Genomic DNA, 22,512 nt, shown 5'->3' with positions numbered 1-22,512 from the left:
AACTGAGAATGGGTTTTGTTGGAAGGCTTTTGGGAGAGCCTGTTGGTGGTAACATTAATTCAGGCAGTCAACTTAGGTGCACACTTTGCTTTTCACAAGAAGAATTCAAGTGGAGGCGGGATTCGTACTACCTTGCTTTCTACTTCAGAGAAAAACAAAACCCCTCAGCCTTGACCTTCCTCAACCTCTTTGAGCTTCCTACCCCAGAATATAGCTGCATCTGCACCCATTTTTGAGCCTAGTCTCTGCTCACAGTGAAAGAGCATTCTTTCTCCGATAGCGTCTTTAACCAGTATGTTTCTACAGCTCTTTCCTGTCACATACGTTTTTTTTTATTTTTAATTTTTAGTTTAGAGAGAGAATGGAAGAGGGGCAGAGAGAGAGAGAGAGAAGGAGAGAATCCCAAGCAGGCTCCTTGCTTAGCACAGAGCCTGATGTGGGGGTCAATCCCACCACCCTGGGATAATGACCTGAGCTGGAGTCTAGAGTCTGGCACTTAACCAACTGAGCCACGCAGACACCCCATTTCCTGTCAGCATTTAAATGTGCCCCAGGCTTTGCCTTCTTAACGACTCTTCCTCGATTTCTTCTTGTTACTATGTATCTCCTTCCTTCACTACCAAGTTTTTTATTCATTATTTTTTAAAATTTTTATTTATTTTTGAGATAGAGAGAGACAGAAACAGAGCATAAGCAGGGGAGGGGTGGAGAGAGACAGACAGAGAGAGAGAGAGAGAGAGAGAGAGAATCCGAAGCAGGCTCCAGGCTCGAAGTTGTCAGCACAGAGCCTGATACAGGGCTCGAACTCACAGACCGTGAGATCATGGACTGAGCCGAAGTCGGACACCCAGTCGACTGAGCCACTCAGGTGCCCCAGTCTTATTTATTTAAAAAAAATTTTTTTAGTGTTTTTATTTTATTTTTGAGAGACAGAGTGCAAGCAGGGGAGGGGCGGAGAGGGGGAGACACAGAATCCGAAGCGGGCTCCAGGCTCTAGGCTCTGAGCTGTCAGCACAGAACCTGACTAGGGCTGGAACTCATGGACTAGGAGATCATGACCTGAGCGGAAGTCAAACACTTAACCACCTGAGCCACCCAGGTGCCCCGCAACCAAGTTTCTTTGAAGAACAGTTTGCATTCATGCTCTTCCTTTCCTAGTTCTCATTAATTTGTTGACTCAGCACAATCTGTTCACCAAAGTAATGTGGGCCAAAATTGTGCCTCAGTTTCCTCATCTGTAATACACGGGGATAATAGTAACTACCTCATTGGACTGTGTGGATTTAACTAATTATTAAATATAAAGCACTTAGGACACATACTAAGCATTGTTAACTGTTAACTGTAATTACTATTACTATAATTATTTAATTACAAAGATTCTCTCAAAGTTAGTGTACTTTTTTTTTCAGAATTAACCATGAATCACATGTACAGCCAGCCAGAGGCTTTTAACCCACAAATGGACAAAAAGCCCTGCCTGCTCAGTTACTGCTTTGTTTATGGGAAAGAGAGAGAGAGAGAGAGAGAGAGAGAGAGAGAGAGAGAGAGAAGGATGGAAGAAGAAAGTAGAGAAAGAAAAAAGGAAAGAAAGGAAGGAAGGAAAGGAGAAAGAAAGAAAGAAAAGAAAGAGAAAGAAAGAACATGCTGCCAGTTTTACCTACTAAAGACGAACTGAAGTTGATGAGAAGAAAAAACCGCCAGCCGCCTCCCGGTCTCCTTGGAGACGCGGTCTGAAACCACCTGAGCGGGGGACGCCCGTAAGCCTTACTGCGCATGCCCACCGCCTTCCCGGTGGAGGGCGGGTGTAGTGCGCATGCCCGTGTCCGGGTCAGCGGGTCAGCGGGTCAGCGCGTCTGACTGGCTGCGGGGCCGCGGGGACTCGCGGTAAATGGCGCTGGTGGCGCGAAAGTTGAGTGTCGGGTGCGCAGAGCTTTCGGGGCGATGTGTAGCGACTTCCACAGGGCTGAGTCTGGGACGCAGGTGAGAGGCACCGGGATGGGAAACGAGAGAGCCGTGAACCAGGGCCGCGGGCGGGCGAGGGAGGCGGCGCGGGCGTCCTGGCCCGGGGTGGGAGGGGGCGGGGAGGGAGAGCCGCGCTAGACTCCGGCCCTGGGGCCGCCCCCGCCCACCCTTGCCCTTGGAGCCGGGCCCCAGGGCCTGGGAGTCCCGCGAGCGGACCCGGAGGAGGACACCCCCGCCCCGCGTGCACGGATAGGTGTGAATGCTTGGTCTCCGCCCGGCAGCTTGACGGTCCGCTCCTGTCGCACGTTCGCTGCGCTTGGAGGTGGCGAGCCGGGCGGGGGAGGCTTGGAGGGCTTGCCGCCTGGAGCAGTTATGGAAGTTTCTCTAGGACAGGCGGCTTTTTCTGGAGGTTGCTTCACCTCGCCCCCTAGTCTCTGCGTCTCTGCCTCTGGCTTCCATCCCTCGCTGCCCCATTTTGCAGTTCCAGCCTGAGTACCTCCGCACCCGCGCCAGCCATTTGATGCCCTGCAAGAATGGCCTCAGGAATTGCACCGAGAAGTAACAGGGGCTTACTGTGTGTCAACCGCTGGTCAGGGCATCCGAGTAAGAAACAAAAGAAGCCACTTCTGCCGTTGAACTAGCGAGAGAGGCCGACTTAAAAAAAAAAAACAATTGCAGCATGTGCAGTAAAGCGTGCTAATAGAAGGGCAGGCATCGCGAAGACCAGTCCAGGAGGAGGAGATGACTGGGATTTTATGAACCATGTGAAGTTGGTTTGGCAAGAGGGGGTGGCATTCAAAGCAGAGACTAGCTGTGACGTGGGTTGTGCGTTAAGTTAAGCAAGCGCACGGCTCATTTGCGGGGACTGCGGGTAGTGGCGTGTGGTTGTATCGCTGCTGCGGGAGAACAGGGTTGGAAAGTAAGCCCTGAGACGGAGACAGGTGGATCACAGGTTAGGGAGAGAAGCAGTACCCTCAGGTGAAGGGCCCCATAGTATTTAGGCTTTTCAGGCCACTGGGGGCTCGCAGTCGCAACTACTCCGCCCTGCAGTTCTAATGTGAAGGTTTCCATGGAGACGTACACATATTTGCTTGGCTGTGTTCCAATAAAACTTACTTGTAAACTTTCGGATTGGCCTGCTGGGCCCTACTTTGCTGATCCCCGCTGCGTAAGAGTGGAGCCGCTGCTTGTATAAGAACCACTACCGTTAGAGCCTATTTTTTAAAAATGTTGGGGCGCCTGGGTGGCTCAGTCGGTTGGGCAGCCGACTTCGGCCCAGGTCATGATCTCGCGGTCCGTGAGTTCGAGCCCCGCGTCAGGCCCCGTGCTGACAGCTCAGAGCCCGGAGCCTGTTTCGGATTCTGTGTCTCCCTCTCTCTCTGACCCTCCCCCGTTCATGCTGTCTCTCCCTGTCTCAAAAATAAATAAACGTTAAAAAAAAGAAATTAAAAAAAAATGTTATCTATTTGAGAGAGAGAGAGAGACAGCAAGCCTGAGCAGAGGAGGAAGAGAGAGACTCCCAAGCAGACTCCGTGCTGCCAGCACAGAGCCCGAAATGGGGTGGCATCTCAGGAACTGAGATCATGACCTGAACCGAAATCAAGAGTCAGACGCTTAACTGACCGAGCCACCCAGGTGCCCCCAAACCTTACTTATTTTAAATGATCATTTGAAACCAGGGTTGAACTCAGATGACTTTTGCCATGAGAACAAGCCTAGTATCCAAAAAATGGGAGGCCTGCCGTGTCTGTATGGAGGTCATGAGCCAGGTTGCCTGGCACCTGTTACTTTGTGGAGTAGGAAGGGGTAGAGGGGAGAGTGGGGAGCTAGGCAGCAGGTGCTACTTGATTCTTTTTCCTTTTTGTTCACAACACCAGCTAAGTGAGTCTCTTTTCCTTTAAGCGTTTTTGGGCACTCTGTGGCCAGTGCTTAATTTATTTGAGCACTGTTTTCTCCCTTTGCACTTTAGTCTGCGGTACTTTATGGATTCTACTCACAGGCGTTGCGTTGAGGAAGATCTCTGAAGTCACAAGCCATCCCAAGAAACTGAAGCACTACTTTAAATTTTTATTTATTTATTTATTCATTTATTTTTTTGCTTAAGATGTTTATTGATTTACTTTGAGAGAGCGCGCACACGAGCGGGGGAAGGACAGAGAGAGAGGGAGAGGGAGAATCCCAAGCAGGCTCCACGTTGTCAGCACGGAGCCCAACGTGGGGCTCGATCTCAAACTGTGAAATCATGACCTGAGCCAAAATCAAGAGTTGGACTGAGCCACCGACTGACTGACTGAGCCACCGGGCGTCCCATACTTTAAAATTTTAATTCACTACAATTACAACTTTAAAAAATAGCCAACCATTCCCACATTTTGTGAGTAGTAGGGAAAAGACGTTTCATACAGGGTCTTCCAAGAAAATAAAGTTGCAAAAAATATTTTAACAGATTCTAGAGATGGAATTAATAGTGGGCCAGATGGTGTGAATGGAAAACTTATAATGAACCCTTGATTTATTTTTTGTTTGGTTTTATTTATTTAAGTAATCTCTGCACCGAACGTGGGGCTCATATTCAAGCACCTGAGATCAACAGTTGCATGCTCTTCCGAATGAGCCAACCAGGCGCCCCACTGAACCCTTGATTTAAGGACAAAGCATTTGACTACAATGTAAAAGAAAATAATTCATTTTTTACCTTGCCTACTGTTAGTCTTTATTCTTTTACCCTGTTTATTCCTTTTTTTTTTTTTTTTTTGGTTGGGGGGTTTTTTTTTTTTTTTTTTTTTTTTTTTTTTTTGGAGAGAAAGAGTGCACATATGTGAGCGAGCAACCTTGAGGTCATGACCTAGCCGGAATCAAGAGTCTCAACCGACTCAATCAAGGGTCAACCGACTGAGCCACCCAGGCGCCCCCTACCCTGTTTATTCTTCTTAACACTTACACACCTGACATTTTATATTGATTTAGGGGTCATGAGAACAGACTTTGTTGTCTGTTGAGTTTACTCCTTTAGTCCCAGTGTTTGAAACAATACTTAGCCCAGAGTAGGCACTCAGCAATTGTTGCTTCGGTGGATAAATTTCCTATCTTTCTCCTCTTCCCTCTCCCCTCTTTCTGACTTGCTTCTTCATGTGTCATTGAGAAAAAAAATTTCACAGGAGCTCCCTTATTCTTTCCTGTTGTCTTTTGTTACGGATTTCTAGTTTCCTTCCATCATTGTCAGCGAACATACTCTGTGTGATTTCAGTTCTTTTAAATTGGTTGAGGTTTGTTTTATGATCCAGGCTGTGATCTGTCTTGGTGAATGTTCCATGGGCCCTTGAAAAAAAAAATGTATGTTCTCCTATTGTTGGGTGGAACGTTCTATTTATATGAGTTAGATCTTGTATTGTTCAGATCTTCTATCCGTGCTGATTTTCTAAGTTTATCAGTTGCTGAGAGGGGACTGTTGAAGCCCCAACTGTAATTGTGGGTTTGTCAGTTTCTCTTTTCATCTGCATTAGTTTTGTTTCGTGTATTTTGAGATTCTGGTAGACATGTACACATTTAGGATCGTATGTCTTCCTGGGCGATCAGGCCTTCTATTCATCCTGCAATTTACCTCTATCTCTAATAATTTTCTTCATTCTGAAGTCTATTTATCAGTTATTAATGTAGCAATCCCTGCTTATTCATGAAGTCTGTCTTGATAATCTATGTACTATTTCTCTGAATTCCCTCCTTAAAATAAAAAATATTTCTGCTTCTAAGAAAGTGCAACTTCTGCACTTAGGTTACAGATTCCTTCCATCCCATTCCTCCTCAGGGACCTCACTGCTGCAGAGGTTCCCAGTCTTGTGGTTTTTCTGTCTTCTGGATTTTTAATCTTCTTCTCCACCAATCATTTCCATCAGCATCCTAACATGAAACGTTAACAACAAAGCAGAAAACCTCCCTAGTTGTTCATGCCCCAGCCAGCCCCAGCCCGCCCCAGCCCGCCCCAGCCCGCCCCAGCCCGCCCCAGCCCCCTCAGCACTGCAAAGAGTTTGTGCTCTGTGTCTGTACTTCCTTACTTCCCATCCACTCTTTAGCCCACCGATCAGGCTTCTGTCTCCCAGTGTACCACTGAAGGTTATCAGGCCAACTGTTTTGGCAAATGCTCATTTCTGAGTGCTCTCTCCTTTTAGACTGAAGTATAGGAACACGGCAGAATGGGTACTACCAATCGACAAACTGTCGGGAGGGATGAAGGAGATGATCCATGCCTTTCTAGTACCTGCTCTTAAAATAACCCATTAGGAAATCTCTCCTTCCTTGGGGAAGAGAACGAGGAGGTGGGAGAATATGCCAGAAGCCTTTCTCCAGCAGAGTTCCTCACATGCAAGGTGAGGATAGTATTCTGCCAACATTAAGCTCTCATAATTTTGATTCTGTTTTCTTTCTGGGACCTTGCATATATTTGATTTTTTTTATCTAAATGACAATTTGAAGCAGTTTGGCATAACTTCCTGATGAGGTCTGAAGAATGCACTTAATGGAATTACTAATTTGTGGAATGTCATAAATTTAAATTTTAGTTCTTACAAATCAGCTAGAGGTTAATGCTGCTTACACAACTGTCAGAATGGCTAAAGTCAACAACACAGGAAATAAAGGGGGCTGGCGAGGGTGTGGAGAAAGGGGGGACCTTCGTGCACTGTGGATGGGGAATGCGAACTGTGGGAAACAGTATGGAGGTTCCTCAAAAACTTAAAAATATAACTACCTTATGATCTAGCAGTAGCACTACTGGGTATTTTCCCAAAGAATACAAGAACGCTATTCAAAGAGATACATGCACCCCTATGTTTACAGCAGCATTGTTTAGGATACCCAAGACGGAAGCAGCCCAGGTGTGCGCTGACTGATGAGTGGATAAAGAATGTGTGTGTGCAGGGGCGCCTGGGTGGCGCAGTCGGTTAAGCGTCCGACTTCAGCCAGGTCACGATCTCGCGCTCCGTGAGTTCGAGCCCCGCGTCGGGCTCTGGGCTGATGGCTCAGAGCCTGGAGCCTGTTTCCGATTCTGTGTCTCCCTCTCTCTCTGCCCCTCGCCCGTTCATGCTCTGTCTCTCTCTGTCCCAAAAATAAATAAACGTTGAAAAAAAAAATTTAAAAAAAAAAAAAAAAGAATGTGTGTGTGCACACAATGGCATGTTATTCAGCCGTAAAGAATGAAATCTTGCCATTTGCAACAACATGGATGGAGCTTGAGAGTATAACGCTAAGCTAAATAAGAGAAAGAAATACTGTGTGATTTCACTCGCATGTGCAATTTAAGAAACAAAACAAATGAGCAAAGGAAAACGAGAGACAAACCAAGAAACAGACTCTTAACTGCAGACAACAAATTTCCGGTTACCAGAGAGGAGGTGGGGGGGGAGGTGGGTGACACAGGTGATGGGGGGATCAGGGAGTGCACTTGTCCTGGTGAGCACAGGGTGATGTATAGAAGTGTGGAACTACTATATTGTACACCTGAAACTAGTATCATGCTGTGTGTTAACTAACTGGAATTAAAAACTTAGGAAGAAAAAAGAGGGCGCTTGGGTGGCTCAGTCGGTTAAGCGTTTGACTGGCTCAGGTCATGATCTTGTGGTTCATGAGTTTGAGCTGTCAGCATAGAGCCCCTTTCGGATCCTCTGTCCCCGCACTCTCTGCTCCGCCCCAAAAGAAACATTAAAAAAATATATATTTAAAAAGAAAAAAAAAAGCTTCAATTCTCAGGTGTATATATAGAAAATTTTGCTTGACTTTATTTTTCCTTTTCTTATAGGATAATTGCTTTTAAAAAATATCAATTAGAACAGCACCAGCTCTTCATGGAATATACTTAGAAATGATGGGACTTAACAATATAGTAAATTATTCAGCAGTTGTCTTTGCCGTATAATTTAGACAAAAGCTTGATTAAAGAGCCAGGCCTCGTACTCTGCCCTGAAGGACTGTTGAATTTTCAAAGTGGCGACAGAGTCTTGTTTCACCTGGGAAAAGAAATTGGTCCTCTAATTTGTGGGATGGCGTAATGGCCCAGTTTTGCATCCGTCACATGTATGTTCACGTTCCTGCTTTCCGTTGCTTCCTTATTCCAACTCCTCTCTTACTTTCGCTATGTTATAAACATTTTTGCCTGAATTTCCTCTACGTGTAAGTAGTAAAACTAAGGATTGTATTCAGTTTTTAGGTAGAAGTCTAGGCCTGTTATGGAGCAGGGGTGGGAATATTTGGAACCAAATATTTGGAATATTTGGTTTAGAATGATTACTTCTTTAGGTAGCCTTTTTTTTTTTTTTTAATTTTTCTGATGTTTATTCATTTTTAGAGAGAGAGACACACACAGAACATGAGTGGGGGAGGGGCAGAGAGAGAGGGAGACAGAATCTGAAGCAGGCCCCAGGCTCCGAGCTGTCAGCGCAGGGCTCGAATCCAGGAACTGTGAGATCATGACCTGCCAAGGACGCTTAACTGAGCCACCCAGGCGCCCTTTCGGTAGCCTTTTATACTTAACTGGTTTGAAACCCTACTGCAGACATTTAGTTAGAAAAGGTCGGGGGAAATGAACCTTTATCCAAATGCTTCTTACATGTATGGATTTACCTTAATGTCACTCATTTCTGGTTACTTTGATCTTAAGTTGTTCTTTCAGCTCTTTATAATTTTTTTAATGTTTGTTTATTTTAAAGAGAGAGCTAAGAGTGCAAGCAAGGAATGGTCAGAGAGGGAGACAGAATTCGAAGCAGGTTCCAGGCTCTGAGCTGTTAGCACAGAGCCTGATGCTGGGCTCGAAGTCGGGAACCGTGAGGTCATGACCTGAAGGAGCCAAACCCACTCAGCCAACTGAGGCACCCAGGCACCCCAATTCTTTCTGCTCTTTAAACACATCTGTATGGGGGGCACCTGGGTGACTCAGTTGGTTAAGCATCCAGCTCTTAGTTTCAGCTCAGATCATGATCTCACGGCTCCTGAGTTTGAGCCCCACATTGGGCCCTGCGCTGACAGTGCAGAGCCTGCTTGGGATTCTCTCACTGTCCCTCCCTCTCTGCCCCTCCCTGCTCGCTCTCTCTCTGTCTAAAATAAATAAAAACTTTAGAGAAATAAAATAAAAACATCTATATGGTAGGTATTCTGCTTATCAGGTATTGAAGATTCTAGGTTCCAATGAGTGTGTCTGAAATGGACTTTGGTTAGTATGAAGAGCTTTGATGATAGGCATAGAATACTCATGGACTTTAGTAGAAGTTTATAGACAGTCCTAATACAAAAATGGAAATAGTTTATGAGGCTTACGGGGCGCCTTGGGTGTCTCGGTCAGTTAAGCATCTGACTCTAGATTTCTTTGGCTCGGGTCATGATCTCAGAAGCCCCCCGTAGGGCTTCACTGGGCTTAGGATTCTCTCTCCCTCTCTCTCTTCGGCCTTCCAGCATGTGCTCTCATGTTCTCTCTGTGTCTTTAAAAATAAACATTAAACAATTAAAAAAAAAATAGTTTGAGGTTATTTACACTCCGTCCTTCCCAAGCCTGCCTACCTATACCTTTTTCACCTTTAATTTAATAGGCAACTACTGAGTTTCTGCCGAACATAAAGCATTTGGACTACGTGGTGAGCCGAAATAGATTCTTTTCCTCTTGAGCTTTTATATCCAGATGAGGGAGACAGGCTGGTAATGTTTCATAGAAGGAAGCGGCCTTGAAGAATGTGTATTATTTTCGCCTGTTCAGTAGTCTAGGCTTTAGAAATTTAATTGGGAGAATAGGGCAAGGACATTCCATGCAGAAAGACAAAAAAAAAAAAAATTTCTGTATCATTTTGCATTTAAGAGAACTATAAATAAATTTGCATGTACATTTTGCATTTAAGAGAACTATAAATAAATCTCTCATTCAACATTAAAGTTGCCTCCCACACAAGAAAACTGGCCAGAAGACTGAAGAAAAAGGCTGACAAGTCCAGCTTGTTGTGAAATGGCTTGTTTAGGGGACTTACTGACAACGCCCTTCTCAGGCACAAGAGGAGTGAATCTCCGGCAAAGTCACCTCCCTTAAGACTTGCTTTTCTAGCCCTGGATGTTGGGGGTCCTGCTGAGGGACCACCCAAGAGGAGAATGTTTAATGTATGTGTTACAGATCTCCAGGGCAGATGGAGGAAGTTATGCCCCAAGGGTGTACTTAAGGGTGTGGTTAAACAAAAGGAAAGAATGTTGGGAGGGTGGTCCTGGTGTGCTCCGGGAGGTTCCAGGTCGCTGACTGGTCCTCAGGGTGATTTCTCCAAGATGGCTAGTTAGTCTGGTTCAAACACCTTCGCGGCGCCCTGCATTTCTCTTGTAGCACCTACAGTACTTTATAGCACTTTTGTAACCTTTTGACTTTGTCCTATTAAGTTCTTTGAAGACAGGAACTGTGTCTGCTACGGCTTTGTGTCCCCAACACCTTACTCAGTTCCTGGGACACACTTGACTTGGCTGAGATGTTTACCAATGGGTACAATTGAGTACTGTGCCCCTTGCAGGCTCGATACTTGTTATGGTGATAATGCTGCTGTTGAAAGCATTTAGGGCTCCTTGTTAGCCTCGGAGAGGGAGTACGGAATGGAGGTGGCTTAAAGAGGCCAGGTGATTGCCTAGACGGCGTCTCCGACTGGTTTGATCTGCCTAGTAGGTCCAAAAAGTATTTCATCTCTGTACCCAGATTTTATTAGACTCCGCGATACTGACTCTGAGGCGCTGTAGCACACAATTCCAGGCTTTGGGAGCCAGAAAGTCTCTTAAATCTTGGCTCTGGCAAATACTAGTTTTCTCATCTGAAAAATAGAATGATAACAAACAGAGGTAATGTAACAAAGGAGATAATGTATATAAATTATGTACTATTGATACCACAGTAAGCACAGATAGTAGCCATTATTGGTTAACTATTGTTATGGTAATAAAACCTGGCGTATATTGATTTACAAACCAAATGTCAAATCTGTCAATTAACAATATTAGTCAAACTGCCAGATAGATTCAAATTGTTGTGTCCACCGTGCATTCTTTCCCAAATAGGAAATTAGGCCTCAGTAAGATTGCTGAGGGAATCAAGAGAAATAGTTGAATTATCTTCATGGCTCCCATCACCACGCTCTGATTGCCCAGTGTGTTAATCTTCCCTGAAAGGATTGAAGTGTCATTTCTAGCAGAACTTACTTGCGTTCCCTTTACCCTGGACACTTACACTCTTTTTTGCCCTTCTGAATACCTTGCTTCTTTCTAACTCCTTAACTCTGGACATCGTTAATTTTGATTTTATAATGGATTTATGTCAGTTTGTAGGGTGTTTTCTGCCTAGGTTTGGATGATGTCTCGTCCCATAAAACGGCTTCTATAAATTGTTAATATTATTTGTATTTGTATTGCATTTATAAGGGTAAATCTATTTCCAAGTTCTGAGCGGTAATTTCCCTATACTCTGCTTTGGCATTGTAAAACATTATTTTGAATATTTTCGATAGTGGAAAGTTTTCATCTTTGAACATGAATTTGATTTTTAAAAATTTTTTAATGTCTGTTTATTTTTGAGAGAGAGAGAGGGAGAGAGAGAGAGAGAGGCAGAGAGAGAGGCAGAGAGAAAGGGAGACACAGAATCAGAAGCAGGCTCCCGGCTCCCGATTGAGCAGCAAAGAGCCCGAGGCGGGGCTTGAACTCACAAACGGGTGAGATCATGACCTGAGCTGGAGTCAGCCACTTAACCGACTGAGCCACCCAGGCGCCCCGAAAAAATGAATTTGATTTTTTAATAACAGTGGAAATCAGATGCAAACTGGCTAATGTAGCCAATTTGGTAAGAGGGGTAATACCATCTTTGCCCATGAGTCATGCCAATATAAAGCTTTCTTGAATACTTTCTTACAAGGAATTCTCAGAGGGGAGAACCCTGGAATATTTTAAGCAATGACAATAAGTAAATATTCTCTGCATAACTTCCTAAGTTAATCGTTCTGATGAGCATGTTAGTCATTTGCATACATACAGTTGTTTTATGTGTTCCATATTGTCCATGAAAGTTTCTCTTATTCTATTTTTTTTTTTAATGTTTATTCTTGAGAGAAAGCGTGAGCAGGGCAGGGACAGAGAGACAGAGGGAGACCCAGAAACCCAAGCAGGTTCCAGGCTCTGAGCTGTGAGCACAGAGCCTGATGCAGGGCTCCAACTCAAGAACTGCGAGATCATGATCTGAGCCGAAGTCGGATGCTTAACCCACTGAGCCACCCAGTTGCCCCATTTCTGTCTTACTCTTCAGGCAGGACTCTCAGTTTTCTAACTCAGTGGTTCTCGTACTTTTTGGTTTTAGGAGTGCATTGCACATTTAAAAATCACCAAGGACTGAGGTGCCTGGGTTGCTCAGTTAACATGTCTGACTTCCACCCAGGTCATGATCTCACGGTTCATGAGTTCAAGTCCTGAGTCTGTCTCTGCTGTCAGCAAGGAGCCTGAAATGTGGTGAGGAGTGATGGTATTTTATGTGTCTGTAAATCTCTTTAATGTCCGGCTTAATGAAAGTTAAACGGGTTTTCATCTTTTCTGCATCCAGTCTATTACTGTGTGTTCGGCTAAAGTACATGATGACTGGGCTCTCACAGGTTCATAGTTGGAAAAAGGAGGAGGATTTGAAGGTCTTTCCAGCAATTATGGATTTTCTTCTTTGATGCCAAAGTACCAAAACTTGACCAGTAGTAGTTTCCTAAAAGTTCACTGCAACAGAGAATATAAAATGTGTATTAGGGAATTCTTCATACATTAAAACCATTGATTGGCCTTATACTCGGAGTGAATCTTTTACCCAGAAATGATTTGACATCATGCCCTGGTCATTTGGAAATAACCGCTTCAGTGGATTACACGGACCTTTCAAGGACTGATGTGTTGAATGATTGTTTTAAAAACCACATTGAAACACTGGTGACTTCAAAAAGGACCATAAGTGTTGGGAAGCCAGCTGTCACGGTCATGGTGGTGGATAAGTTTTCCAAAATTTAAATTTTATCATTGGCAACAAATACTGTCAGCTTTCTTAAGGCGACTGGCTTCCTTTCTAATGTCTGCCAAGTACCGAAGTCTGTATGATCATAGTTTGTCTTTTCTTCCTTTCAAATACAAGGGTAGTCTATGAAAAAAGCATCCAACTCAAATAAAATAATCCACACAAGTAAGTGATTTTTCTAGAGAAAAAAACGATTGTATTTCAGTTTGGAGCAGAAGTCCTTTATCTGTGTGTGAAGCTGGGCCTTTGCTGCAGACACAAACCACAAAGTCTCGGGACCCTGAGACTGCGCCCGCCCTGACATGACTTGCAGGTTTGGGGTTCCCCAAGACCACCTTTAGGTGTAGCAGCTCGCTGGAAGGACTCAGAACTCACTGAGAGCTGTTACATTCATGGTTATGGATCACTGCAGGGAAAGGATGCAGATTTGAAAGCAGCCCAGGGAGATGTCACGGATCAAAGTCTAGGGGAATTCCTGATGCACAGCCTCCCAGTTGTCCTCTCCTCGTGCGCTTGCGGCCAGTGCCTAATCCTCCCAGCAACATGTGTGACGGTCTGGGGCTCTCTCCCCAGATGCAGGTGAGCAGCTGACCTCACTCTCCAGCCCCTCTGATACCAGAGTCAAGTTGACCCAAAGCCCCACCCTAAGTCACAGTTTGAGACTATCTGATGGGGCATAAGGCCCGAGGTAAAGACGCTTCTATCTGGAAGGATATTCCTAGAGGCTTAGGGATGACCTCCCAGGAGCCAAGGGCAAAGGCCAGACCTCTCTTTGGTCAAGGTTATGTTCTTTAGTGCTAGTGTGCCGCCCCTGTCATCACAATAATTTTTAAAGTACCCAGGGGTCGTGATTTAATGGAACTAACACTTTTTGCCGCCTCATCAAAGGCATTCTCATGTAAAACTAGTGTTGCTTGTTTTGAGGGTTTTTCCTGTGAGTGGTTGGACAGCAAAGTCTCTGCGGTCAGGCTGTCTTCTCCATCCCTGCAGTCTGCATCTTCTTACCTGCTATGGTGCACGGTATGTAAGAGAACCTCAGGAAGTAGTTGCTAAATTAACATAGAGAACCCTTTGCTTGGTGAAGAGTGAATGCTTTTGTTCCCATTTGTGATAGCTCTTTTTTGTCTTTTGTTGTATGGAAGATTTGTCAAATCTGTGCTGATTCCTTAGAAACTTGAGAATCCACTTTGATTACATTTCCCTCTTTGGCATTTGACCCAGTCACAGTTCTGCTTGCCGTCTTCCTAACTACTTGGTGTGGGCACACCTCCTCCAGATGAGTGTGACAGACTCCAGCCTTCTCCAGAGCTGCTTTTACTCTCAAATCCATCCCTTGTAGCCACCAGGATAATCTGATGATATGATAAGCAGATGATAGCTGGGACCCACACGGTGCTTCCTCTCTGCCAAGCACTTTTTTTTTTTTTTTTTTTGGTAACACCCTGACTCCTCAACAACCTTGGCTGGGAGGTGGCTCCTGATGAGAAGGCCCCGGCCCAGAGAAAGGGGCTAACAGGTCTGGTTCTGAAGTCCCAACTGTTCTAGAATGCTTCTCACTTCACAGCTTAAAATCCCTTGCTCTTGTCTCAAAACCAGAGAACAGGCTCCTAAACATGGCATCTGCGGCCTTCTGTGATCTGACTTTTGCTCCTTTAGGACTTTATTAATCTCCTGTCTGTTTCATGTTACCAGCTACAAGCTGTAGCGGTCCCACATCTGTGTACAGTTCACCTACCAGCAGAGTGTTCCTTATCGCCTCTGCGCCTCTGCACCCTGGCTGATGCACTTGCGCTCGGTACCTGCCCGAGCTCTCTTCACCTAATGAATTCAGGCGGGAGCTCCTCAAGTGCGTTTTTTCTCACTTTCACCTTTGCCCCCTCCTCCACTAGACGAGGAATTGGCAGTATCTTGGGCAGACACATTAAAAGCTGGTATCTGTCTAACGCATGTGGTAAGTTTACTGAGAAAGGAAATTATGACACGTAAGAAAGGTAAATACTTGGCAGTTAGCAGTTGGTCCTATATCCCAGACTACACTGGCGGCTCCTTTGAAGACAGGGCCTCGTTTTATACCATCCGATATTTGGTACATAAAAAATGAAGTGTTTTCGGAGCACCTGGGTGGCCCAGTCAGTTAAGTGTCCAGCTCTTGATTTCGGCCCAGGTCATGATCTCACGGTTCCTGGGATGGAGCCCTGAGCCTCCTTGGGATTTTCTGTCTCCCCCGTCTCTCCCTTACTTGTGCACGCACACACCACCCCCGCCCCTTACTTGTGCACGCACGCTTGCTCTCTCTCTCTTTCCCAAAATAAATAAATAAAGTTAAAAAATGAATTATTTTCTGAGTAAATGACACAATTTTTCTCCTAAATTGTATTTGCTATTTCTTTCTTTCTTTCTTTTTTTTTTTTTTTTTTAACGTTTATTTATTTTTGAGACAGAGAGAGACAGAGCATGAACGGGGGGAGGGTCAGAGAGAGGGAGACACAGAATCCGAAACAGGCTCCAGGCTCTGAGCTGTCAGCAACAGAGCCCGACACAGGGCTCGAACTCACGGACCGCGAGATCATGACCTGAGCCAAAGTCGGCCACTTAACCGACTGAGCCACCCAGGCGCCCCTGTATTTGCTATTTCATAATTTCCTTTAAATCCTCAAAATTAAGTGAGTTTTTTTATAGACTTTTGGGAAATTATATAATGTACATTTCTAGGATTTTATATTTTTAGATAATGAGTTTTCTTTCTCTTTTTTTTCTTTTGCAAGCTCCTTGCCCGACTTGAAGGTAGAAGTTCCTTGAAAGAAATAGAACCGTATCTATTTGCTGATGAAGATTCATCTGTCCATGGTAAAAACAATCTCAAACCAAAATAGTGGCATAAATTGTCTTCTAAAACGTGTATTTTCCCCACATATATTCATTTGTGCATACATACCCCTAGCAAGTGGATATATGGATTAAACCGTAAAATTAAAAAGTGAGAATTCGATCACGACAGAACACTTTCAAGTCTTTGTTATCTGTGTCAGAGATAGAGTTTGACTCATCTTTGGTAAATCTTGAGAATCAGTATTGAGCTCTCTTATCCCAACACACATTATTTGTGGGAGTTTTGTTATTGTATTTTTTAATTCTTTAGAACTTTGAGAATCACAGGAAAGTCCTTCGGTACCCCAATGTCTGGTGATATTTCAACAGAAGGGAAAAGACGTACCCACTCTTCCCACAGCACGTCTACACTAGGGACACTTAGAAAAAAGGTTCTGTGCTTGGGTCGTTTTTCTCTTTTAATGTATGAGCTTTGTAGAGCTATAATTCACCCGTTTAAGTATAGAACTTAATGATTTGTTGTATTCAATTATGTACCTGTGACCACACTTGATTTTAGATTATTTTCATCACCCCAGAAAGAAACCCATGCCTATTGAGCAGTCACTGCCCACCTCCTCCCATGTCCCTCAGCCCTAGGCAACATTTTTGGACTCCTTTTGGACTCTAGGTTAGCCCTTTCTGTATATTTCATATAATGGAATTATACAGTATGTGTTCTTTTGTGAATGGCTCTGTCACTTGGCATCATCTTTCCAGGTTGTGTCATAGTGTGGCATGTGTCAGTAGTTCTGTTTACTGTTGAGTAATATCCTGTTGTGTGGGGTATGCCACATTTTGTGTATCTTTTCATCAGCTGATGGGACATTTGGGTTGTTTCTGCTTTTTGCTCTTATGCATAATGCTGCTGTGATTGTTTGTGTACAGGTTTTTCTGTGGATATATGTTTTCAGTTCTCATGGATAATACCTACCGGAAGGATTGTTAGGTTCATGTGGCAACTTTTTGTGGAACTGCCAGGCTGTCTCCCAAAGCAGCTGTACGTTTTACTTGCCACCGGTGGTGAAGTTTAGAATAGTTCCAGTTTTCCCACATCCTGCAAACAAAGGTTATTATTCTCTGTGTTTTTAGTTATAACCTTCCTAGTGAGTATGAAATGATATCTCGTTGTGGTTTTGATTTACATTCCCTGACAGCTAGTGACATTAAGCCTCTTTGCGTGTGCTAATTGGCAATTTGTATGTGTAATTTGGAGAAATGTCATATCTTTTGCCCATTAAAACAATGGGTTGTGTTTTTATTATTGACTTATATAAAAAGTTGATCTTGATGGTGTCCATTGAAGCACAAAGTTATTAATTTTGGTGAAGTCCAGTTTATTTATTTTATCTTTTCTTGCTCATGCTTTTGGTACCGTAGCTAGGAGGTCATTGGCTAATCCAAGGTCAAGAAGATTTACAGCTTTTTTGTTACTTATTTCTGTTTTCATTCTTTTCTGATTGGAGAACATGCTTCTGTGATTCAGTTTTTTAATTGATTTGAGATTTGTTTTATTGCAGAAGAAATTTGGTTTATCTTGAAGAATGTTAGATGTGCACTTGTGTATATTCTGCTGTAGTTGGATTGTTTTCATGATGTTTTGGAGTGCTGGTTGGTTTTTAGTGCTGTTTAAGTCTTCTGTTTCCTTGCTGATCTTCTGCCTAATTTTCTTTTTTTTTTTTTTTTTTAATTTTTTTTTTCAACGTTTATTTATTTTTTGGGGGACAGAGAGAGACAGAGCATGAACGGGGGGAGGGGCAGAGAGAGAGGGAGACACAGAATCGGAAACAGGCTCCAGGCTCCAAGCCATCAGCCCAGAGCCTGACGCGGGGCTCGAACTCACGGACCGTGAGATCATGACCTGGCTGAAGTCGGACGCTTAACCGACTGCGCCATCCAGGCGCCCCCCTATCCATAACTGAAAGTGTGTATTGACGTTTCGAACTATTACTGTTGACCTGTTTATTTCTGCCTTTATTTCTCAGTGTTGCTTCATATATTTGGGGGCTTCATGTACTCTTGGGCACTTGTATGTTTGTTATTATACCCTATTGATGGATTGATTCATTTATCATTATAAAATGTTCTTTGTCACCTCACACCCATTAGGGTGGCTACTGTAAAAAATAAATAAGTAAATAAGTAAGTACGTAAATAAATAAGTGTTGATGAGGATGTGGAGAAATTAGAACCCTTTTGCACCATTGATGAAACTGTAAAATGGTGCAACCACTGTGGAAAACAGTATGGAGTTTGCTCAAAAGATCAAAAATAGAACTGCCATACGATCCACCAATTCCACTTGTGGGTATATCTCCAAGAGAATTGAAAGCCGAGTGTCGAAGATATTTGCATACCTGTGTTCATAGCAATACCGTTCCCAGTGGCTAAGAGGTAGAAGAGACCCAGGTGCTCACTGACAGGTGAACGGATAAGCACAATGTAGTCTGCGCAAATCACAGAATATTATTCAGCCTGAAAAAGGAGGGACATCCTGTCACGTGCTACTGCATGGAGAAACCAGGAGGACGTGCCAAGTCGAATAAACCAATCACAAAAAGAAAAACGCTGCGTGACTTCACGTATATGAGGTATCTAAAGCAGGCAAATCCATAGAAACAAAAAGTAGAATGGTAGGTACCGGGGGCTGGGGAGAAAGGAGGAAAAGGGGAGTTGTTTAATGGGTACATAGTTTCAGTTTTGCGCCATGGAAAAGTTCTGGAGATGTTTCACAACAATGCGAAACGCTTAAAAACTGTTGAGATGCTCGGGGCGCCTGGGTGACTCGGTCGGTTAAGCATCTGACTTTGGTTCAGGTCATGATCTCATGGTTTGTGGGTTCGAGCCCAGCATCAGGCTCTGTGTGGACAGCTCAGAGCCTGGAACCTACTTCGGATTCTGTGTCTCCCTCTCTCTCTGTCCTTACCCCACTCGATCTCTCTCTCTCTCTCTCTGTCAAAAGTAAACGTTAAAAAAATGGTTAAGAGAGTAAATTTTATGCTGTCTTTTAACACAATGGAAAACAAAAATGCTTGTCTCTAATAACAATTATTAAAGTGTGTTTTGTCTGATAGTAGTATAGCCACATTAGCTACTAGTTAACTGTTTATATGGTATATCTTTTTCTATCCTTTTATTGTCTATTTGTGACTTGGTAAAGTGTGTCTTTTTTGCTTCTCTTCCACCTTTACTGTCTTCTTTTGTGTTAAATATTTTCTAGGGGCACCTGGGTGGCTCAGTCAGTTAAGCATCCAACTTCAGCTCAGGTCATGCTCTCACAGTTTGTGAGTTCAAGCCCCGCGTCCCGTTCTGTGCTGACAGCTCGGAGCCTGGACCCTGCTTTGGATTCTGTGTCTCCTCCTTTTTCTGCCCCTCCCCTGCTCGCCCTCTGTCTTTCTCTCTCTCTCTCAAAAATAAATAAACATTAAAAAATTAAAAATAAAAAAAGTATTTTCTAGCAATACCATTGTTATTCCCAGTCATTACTTTTATTTTTTTGAGTTATTTTCCTAATGGCTGCTCTGAGGATTACCATTAATCCTTAATATCTTAATTTAAAATAATTTAATTTAAATTAATACCACCTTAATTTCAGTATTTTATAAATACTTTGATGTATAGCTCCATTTCCTCCCTTTGTGCTGTTACAAATTACATATTTATACATTGTATGTCCATAAACACATCTAAACTTATTTAATTAAAATAAAATTATTAGTTATTGCAATAAATTAAAAAACCATTACAGCAAAGAAATTAAAATACATTATAACAAATAAATAAGTAAATTTATTACTTAATGTAATTGTTTCTTAGATAAGAGAAAATAAGTTACAATTCTAAAACATATTTATACAGTCTTCCATATTTACCTATGTAGGTGCATTGACCTGTTTTGAATTAATCCATTTGGATTTAAGTTGTCTACTGTCCTTTCGTTCAGACTAGAAGGCTCCCTTTACTGTTCCTTGTAGAACAGATCTGTTAGCAAACAATTTTCTAAACTATCAATAATAAAAGACAAATTTTGATCAAACATGTTAGAAAATGGGACTTTCTCTTCTATCAGGAAAGATGTTATTAAGTTGGACCTCACGAAATTGACATTAAAACATGGGTTCTCAGCACCACTTACGCATTTGAATATTACATTTGTAGAAACTTTTTTTTTCAATTTTTAAATTAAAAAAATTTTTGTTTTATTTTAGAGAGCGTGAGCAGGGGAGAAGGGCAGAGGGAGAGATGATAGAATCTTAAGCAGGCTCCACAGCCGGTGCAGAGCCTGATGTGGGGCTCGATCTCATGACCCTGGAATCATGACCTGAGCTGCAACTAAGAGTCAGATGCTCAACCAGTTGAGCCACGCAGGCCCCCCTAGGTTTTTAGAAACTTTAGAAACCCTGTCATGTTCAGTCACTGACAGAAGAGCTTACTTAAAACCGCCATGGATGTGATAGCTGTAAACTAGTTAGATGAACACTCCCTGGAGCATTGGCACACTCAGGCCTGGTATCATAAGGGTTATTTATCAATAACAGTAGTTTATCAGAAACTGTACAGGGAAGCTCAAGTCGAAGCAGTAAGAGATTTAGGGATTATAGAAATCTCCAATGCTGTTGGAAACATTTTTAAATGTTTTTTTGTAGTAACTTAGTACTATATACCAACTCATTACCTCTTCAGTACTGTAATGATTGTAATCTGCAAATTCAACATATTTGTTATACAATTAGTAGATTGGTACCAAGACGATGTATTTTTTTGGCTTTTCTTTTTTATCCTTATTTTGAAGGATCTTTAGATTCATCAACTCACTCCGACAATCTGTTACCGAGGTCCTTTACAGCGTTCTATTTGTGAGAGCAACTATCAAGGCCAAACCATCCAGATTTTCTGATTTTGTTTAATTTGTCAAGTGCCAAATGGTAGAGATGTTTTTTGGTGTGTGTATGTGTTTTGGGGGGTTTTGGTTTTTTGGTGTTTTACTGCAAGTTGTCATTCCCAATACTTGGAGTGGACAAGGTTATGATTTCTTTTGTAACAGCTCTCAGGAATATTTGAGATAGTGACTTCAAATATAGCTAAAAGGACTATGTCCCCTGTGTAGAACATAATTTTGGGGAGCACCTGGGGATGATGAGAGGGGTGCCTGCGTGGCACAGTTGGTTAAGAATCTTACTTTGGCTCAGGTCATGATCTCATGGTTTATGAGTTCAAACCCCACCTCGGGCTCTCTGCTGTCAGTACAGAGCCCACTTTGGATCCTCTGTCCTCCTCTCTCTTTGCCTCTCCGCCACTTGTGTGCTCTCTCTCTCCCTCCCTCCCTCCCTCCCTCTCCATCTCTCTGTCTTTCCCTCTGAAAAATAAAAATGAATATTAAAAAAAAGTTTGGCATTGTTAAAAAAAAGATAATGCTTGAATATTATTTTTGATGTGATTAGACAGTAAATGTTTATAAAACCAGGGAAATTGACATCAGTTGATCATTAAATATATTTGTAGGGAATCTACAACCTTAATGATAATATTTATGTGTAATTTGCAAGTTTGCAAGTTTTATTTCCTTAGTTGTTATAAATGACCTTTTTATTTGCTTTGCTATTAATCTGTAAAAGGAGAAGAGTGTTTTTATATACCTGTTAATAATCTCCTAAGCAAGGATTTCGCCTTAAGCTTTGTCTCATTTCAGTCATGCCGAACCAAGGATCTAAGGAGTCCGTATTCCATGTCTTGTATTTCCTAGTAATGTGTGCATTTAGCAAACCTTGTTAAACCGTGTAAGTAAGTGTCCTCAAAGACTTACTCCTTTGAGTTATGCTGAAAGAGGTTTCTGAGCACCAGCTGCTGTCCAAGAAAATATTTGGCAAGGTTTTCTATTCTGAGAATTCCAGAACTATGCAGAGACAGTTCACAGTTACCCTCTGCCAGTGTCCTGTATTCCTATCCCCTGTGGGGTCTCTTTCCCCCACCTTTTAAAAAAATTTTTTAAAAATGTTTATTTATTTTTGAGAGAGAGAGACACACACACACAGTGTGCGTAGGGGAGGGGTAGAGAGAGGGAGACACAGAATCTGAAGCAGACTCCAGGCTCTGAGCCCGACGCAGGGCTCGAGCTCACAAACAGTGAGATCAGACCTGAGCCAAAGTCGGGGATGCTTAACTGACTGAGCGCCCCGGGGTCTCTTTCCTTTTGCTTCGGAATATGTTGCCTTTCTCTCTTAACTTCCGTTGTTTTCATTTGACTCTCCGGTCTTATGAAACTGCTACTGAAGATTTTTACTTTTTAAAGAAAAAAAAATTTTTTTAATGTTTATTCATTTTTGAGAGACACAGCGTGAGCAGGGGAGGGGCAGAGAGAGAGAGGGAGACACAGAATCCAAAGCGGGCTCCAGGCTCTGAGCTGTCAGCACAGAGCCTGACCTGGGGCTCGAACCCACAGATTGTGAGATCACGACCTGTGCTGAAGTCGGACACTTCACCGACTGAGCCACCCAGGTGCCCCAAATATTTTTACTTTTTTTTTTTTACTTTTTTTTTTTTTTAACGTTTATTTATTTTTTGGGGACAGAGAGAGACAGAGCATGAACGGGGGAGGGGCAGAGAGAGAGAGGGAGCCAGGTCACGATCTCGCGGTCCGTGAGTTCGAG

At 43.1% G+C, this 22,512-nt stretch overlaps 1 protein-coding gene across 3 annotated transcripts in view; it reads left to right on the top strand.

The window, feature by feature from the left end:
- Positions 1-1,813: 1,813 nt before the first annotated feature.
- The window catches only part of XRCC2 (X-ray repair cross complementing 2), a 154,703-nt gene continuing 134,004 nt past the window's right edge, over positions 1,814-22,512 (top strand). For 2 of the 3 annotated variants that reach the window (XR_005787198.1, XR_005787197.1), the window contains exons 1-2: positions 1,973-1,983; positions 15,763-15,844. Coding sequence is in view for 1 of the 3 variants with exons in the window: in XM_040464566.1 (XP_040320500.1) it covers positions 1,945-1,983; positions 15,763-15,844 (121 nt within the window). In the remaining 2 variants the exon portion in view is untranslated. Of the gene's footprint in view, positions 1,984-15,762; positions 15,845-22,512 lie in introns of all 3 variants that reach the window. The other variant, XM_040464566.1, reaches the window with a different exon arrangement.

This window comes from Herpailurus yagouaroundi, unplaced genomic scaffold, assembly GCF_014898765.1.
Source record: "Herpailurus yagouaroundi ecotype Mexico unplaced genomic scaffold, PumYag 483, whole genome shotgun sequence".
NCBI lineage: Eukaryota > Metazoa > Chordata > Mammalia > Carnivora > Felidae > Herpailurus > Herpailurus yagouaroundi.
This window is presented reverse-complemented; position numbering and strand designations above follow the sequence as displayed.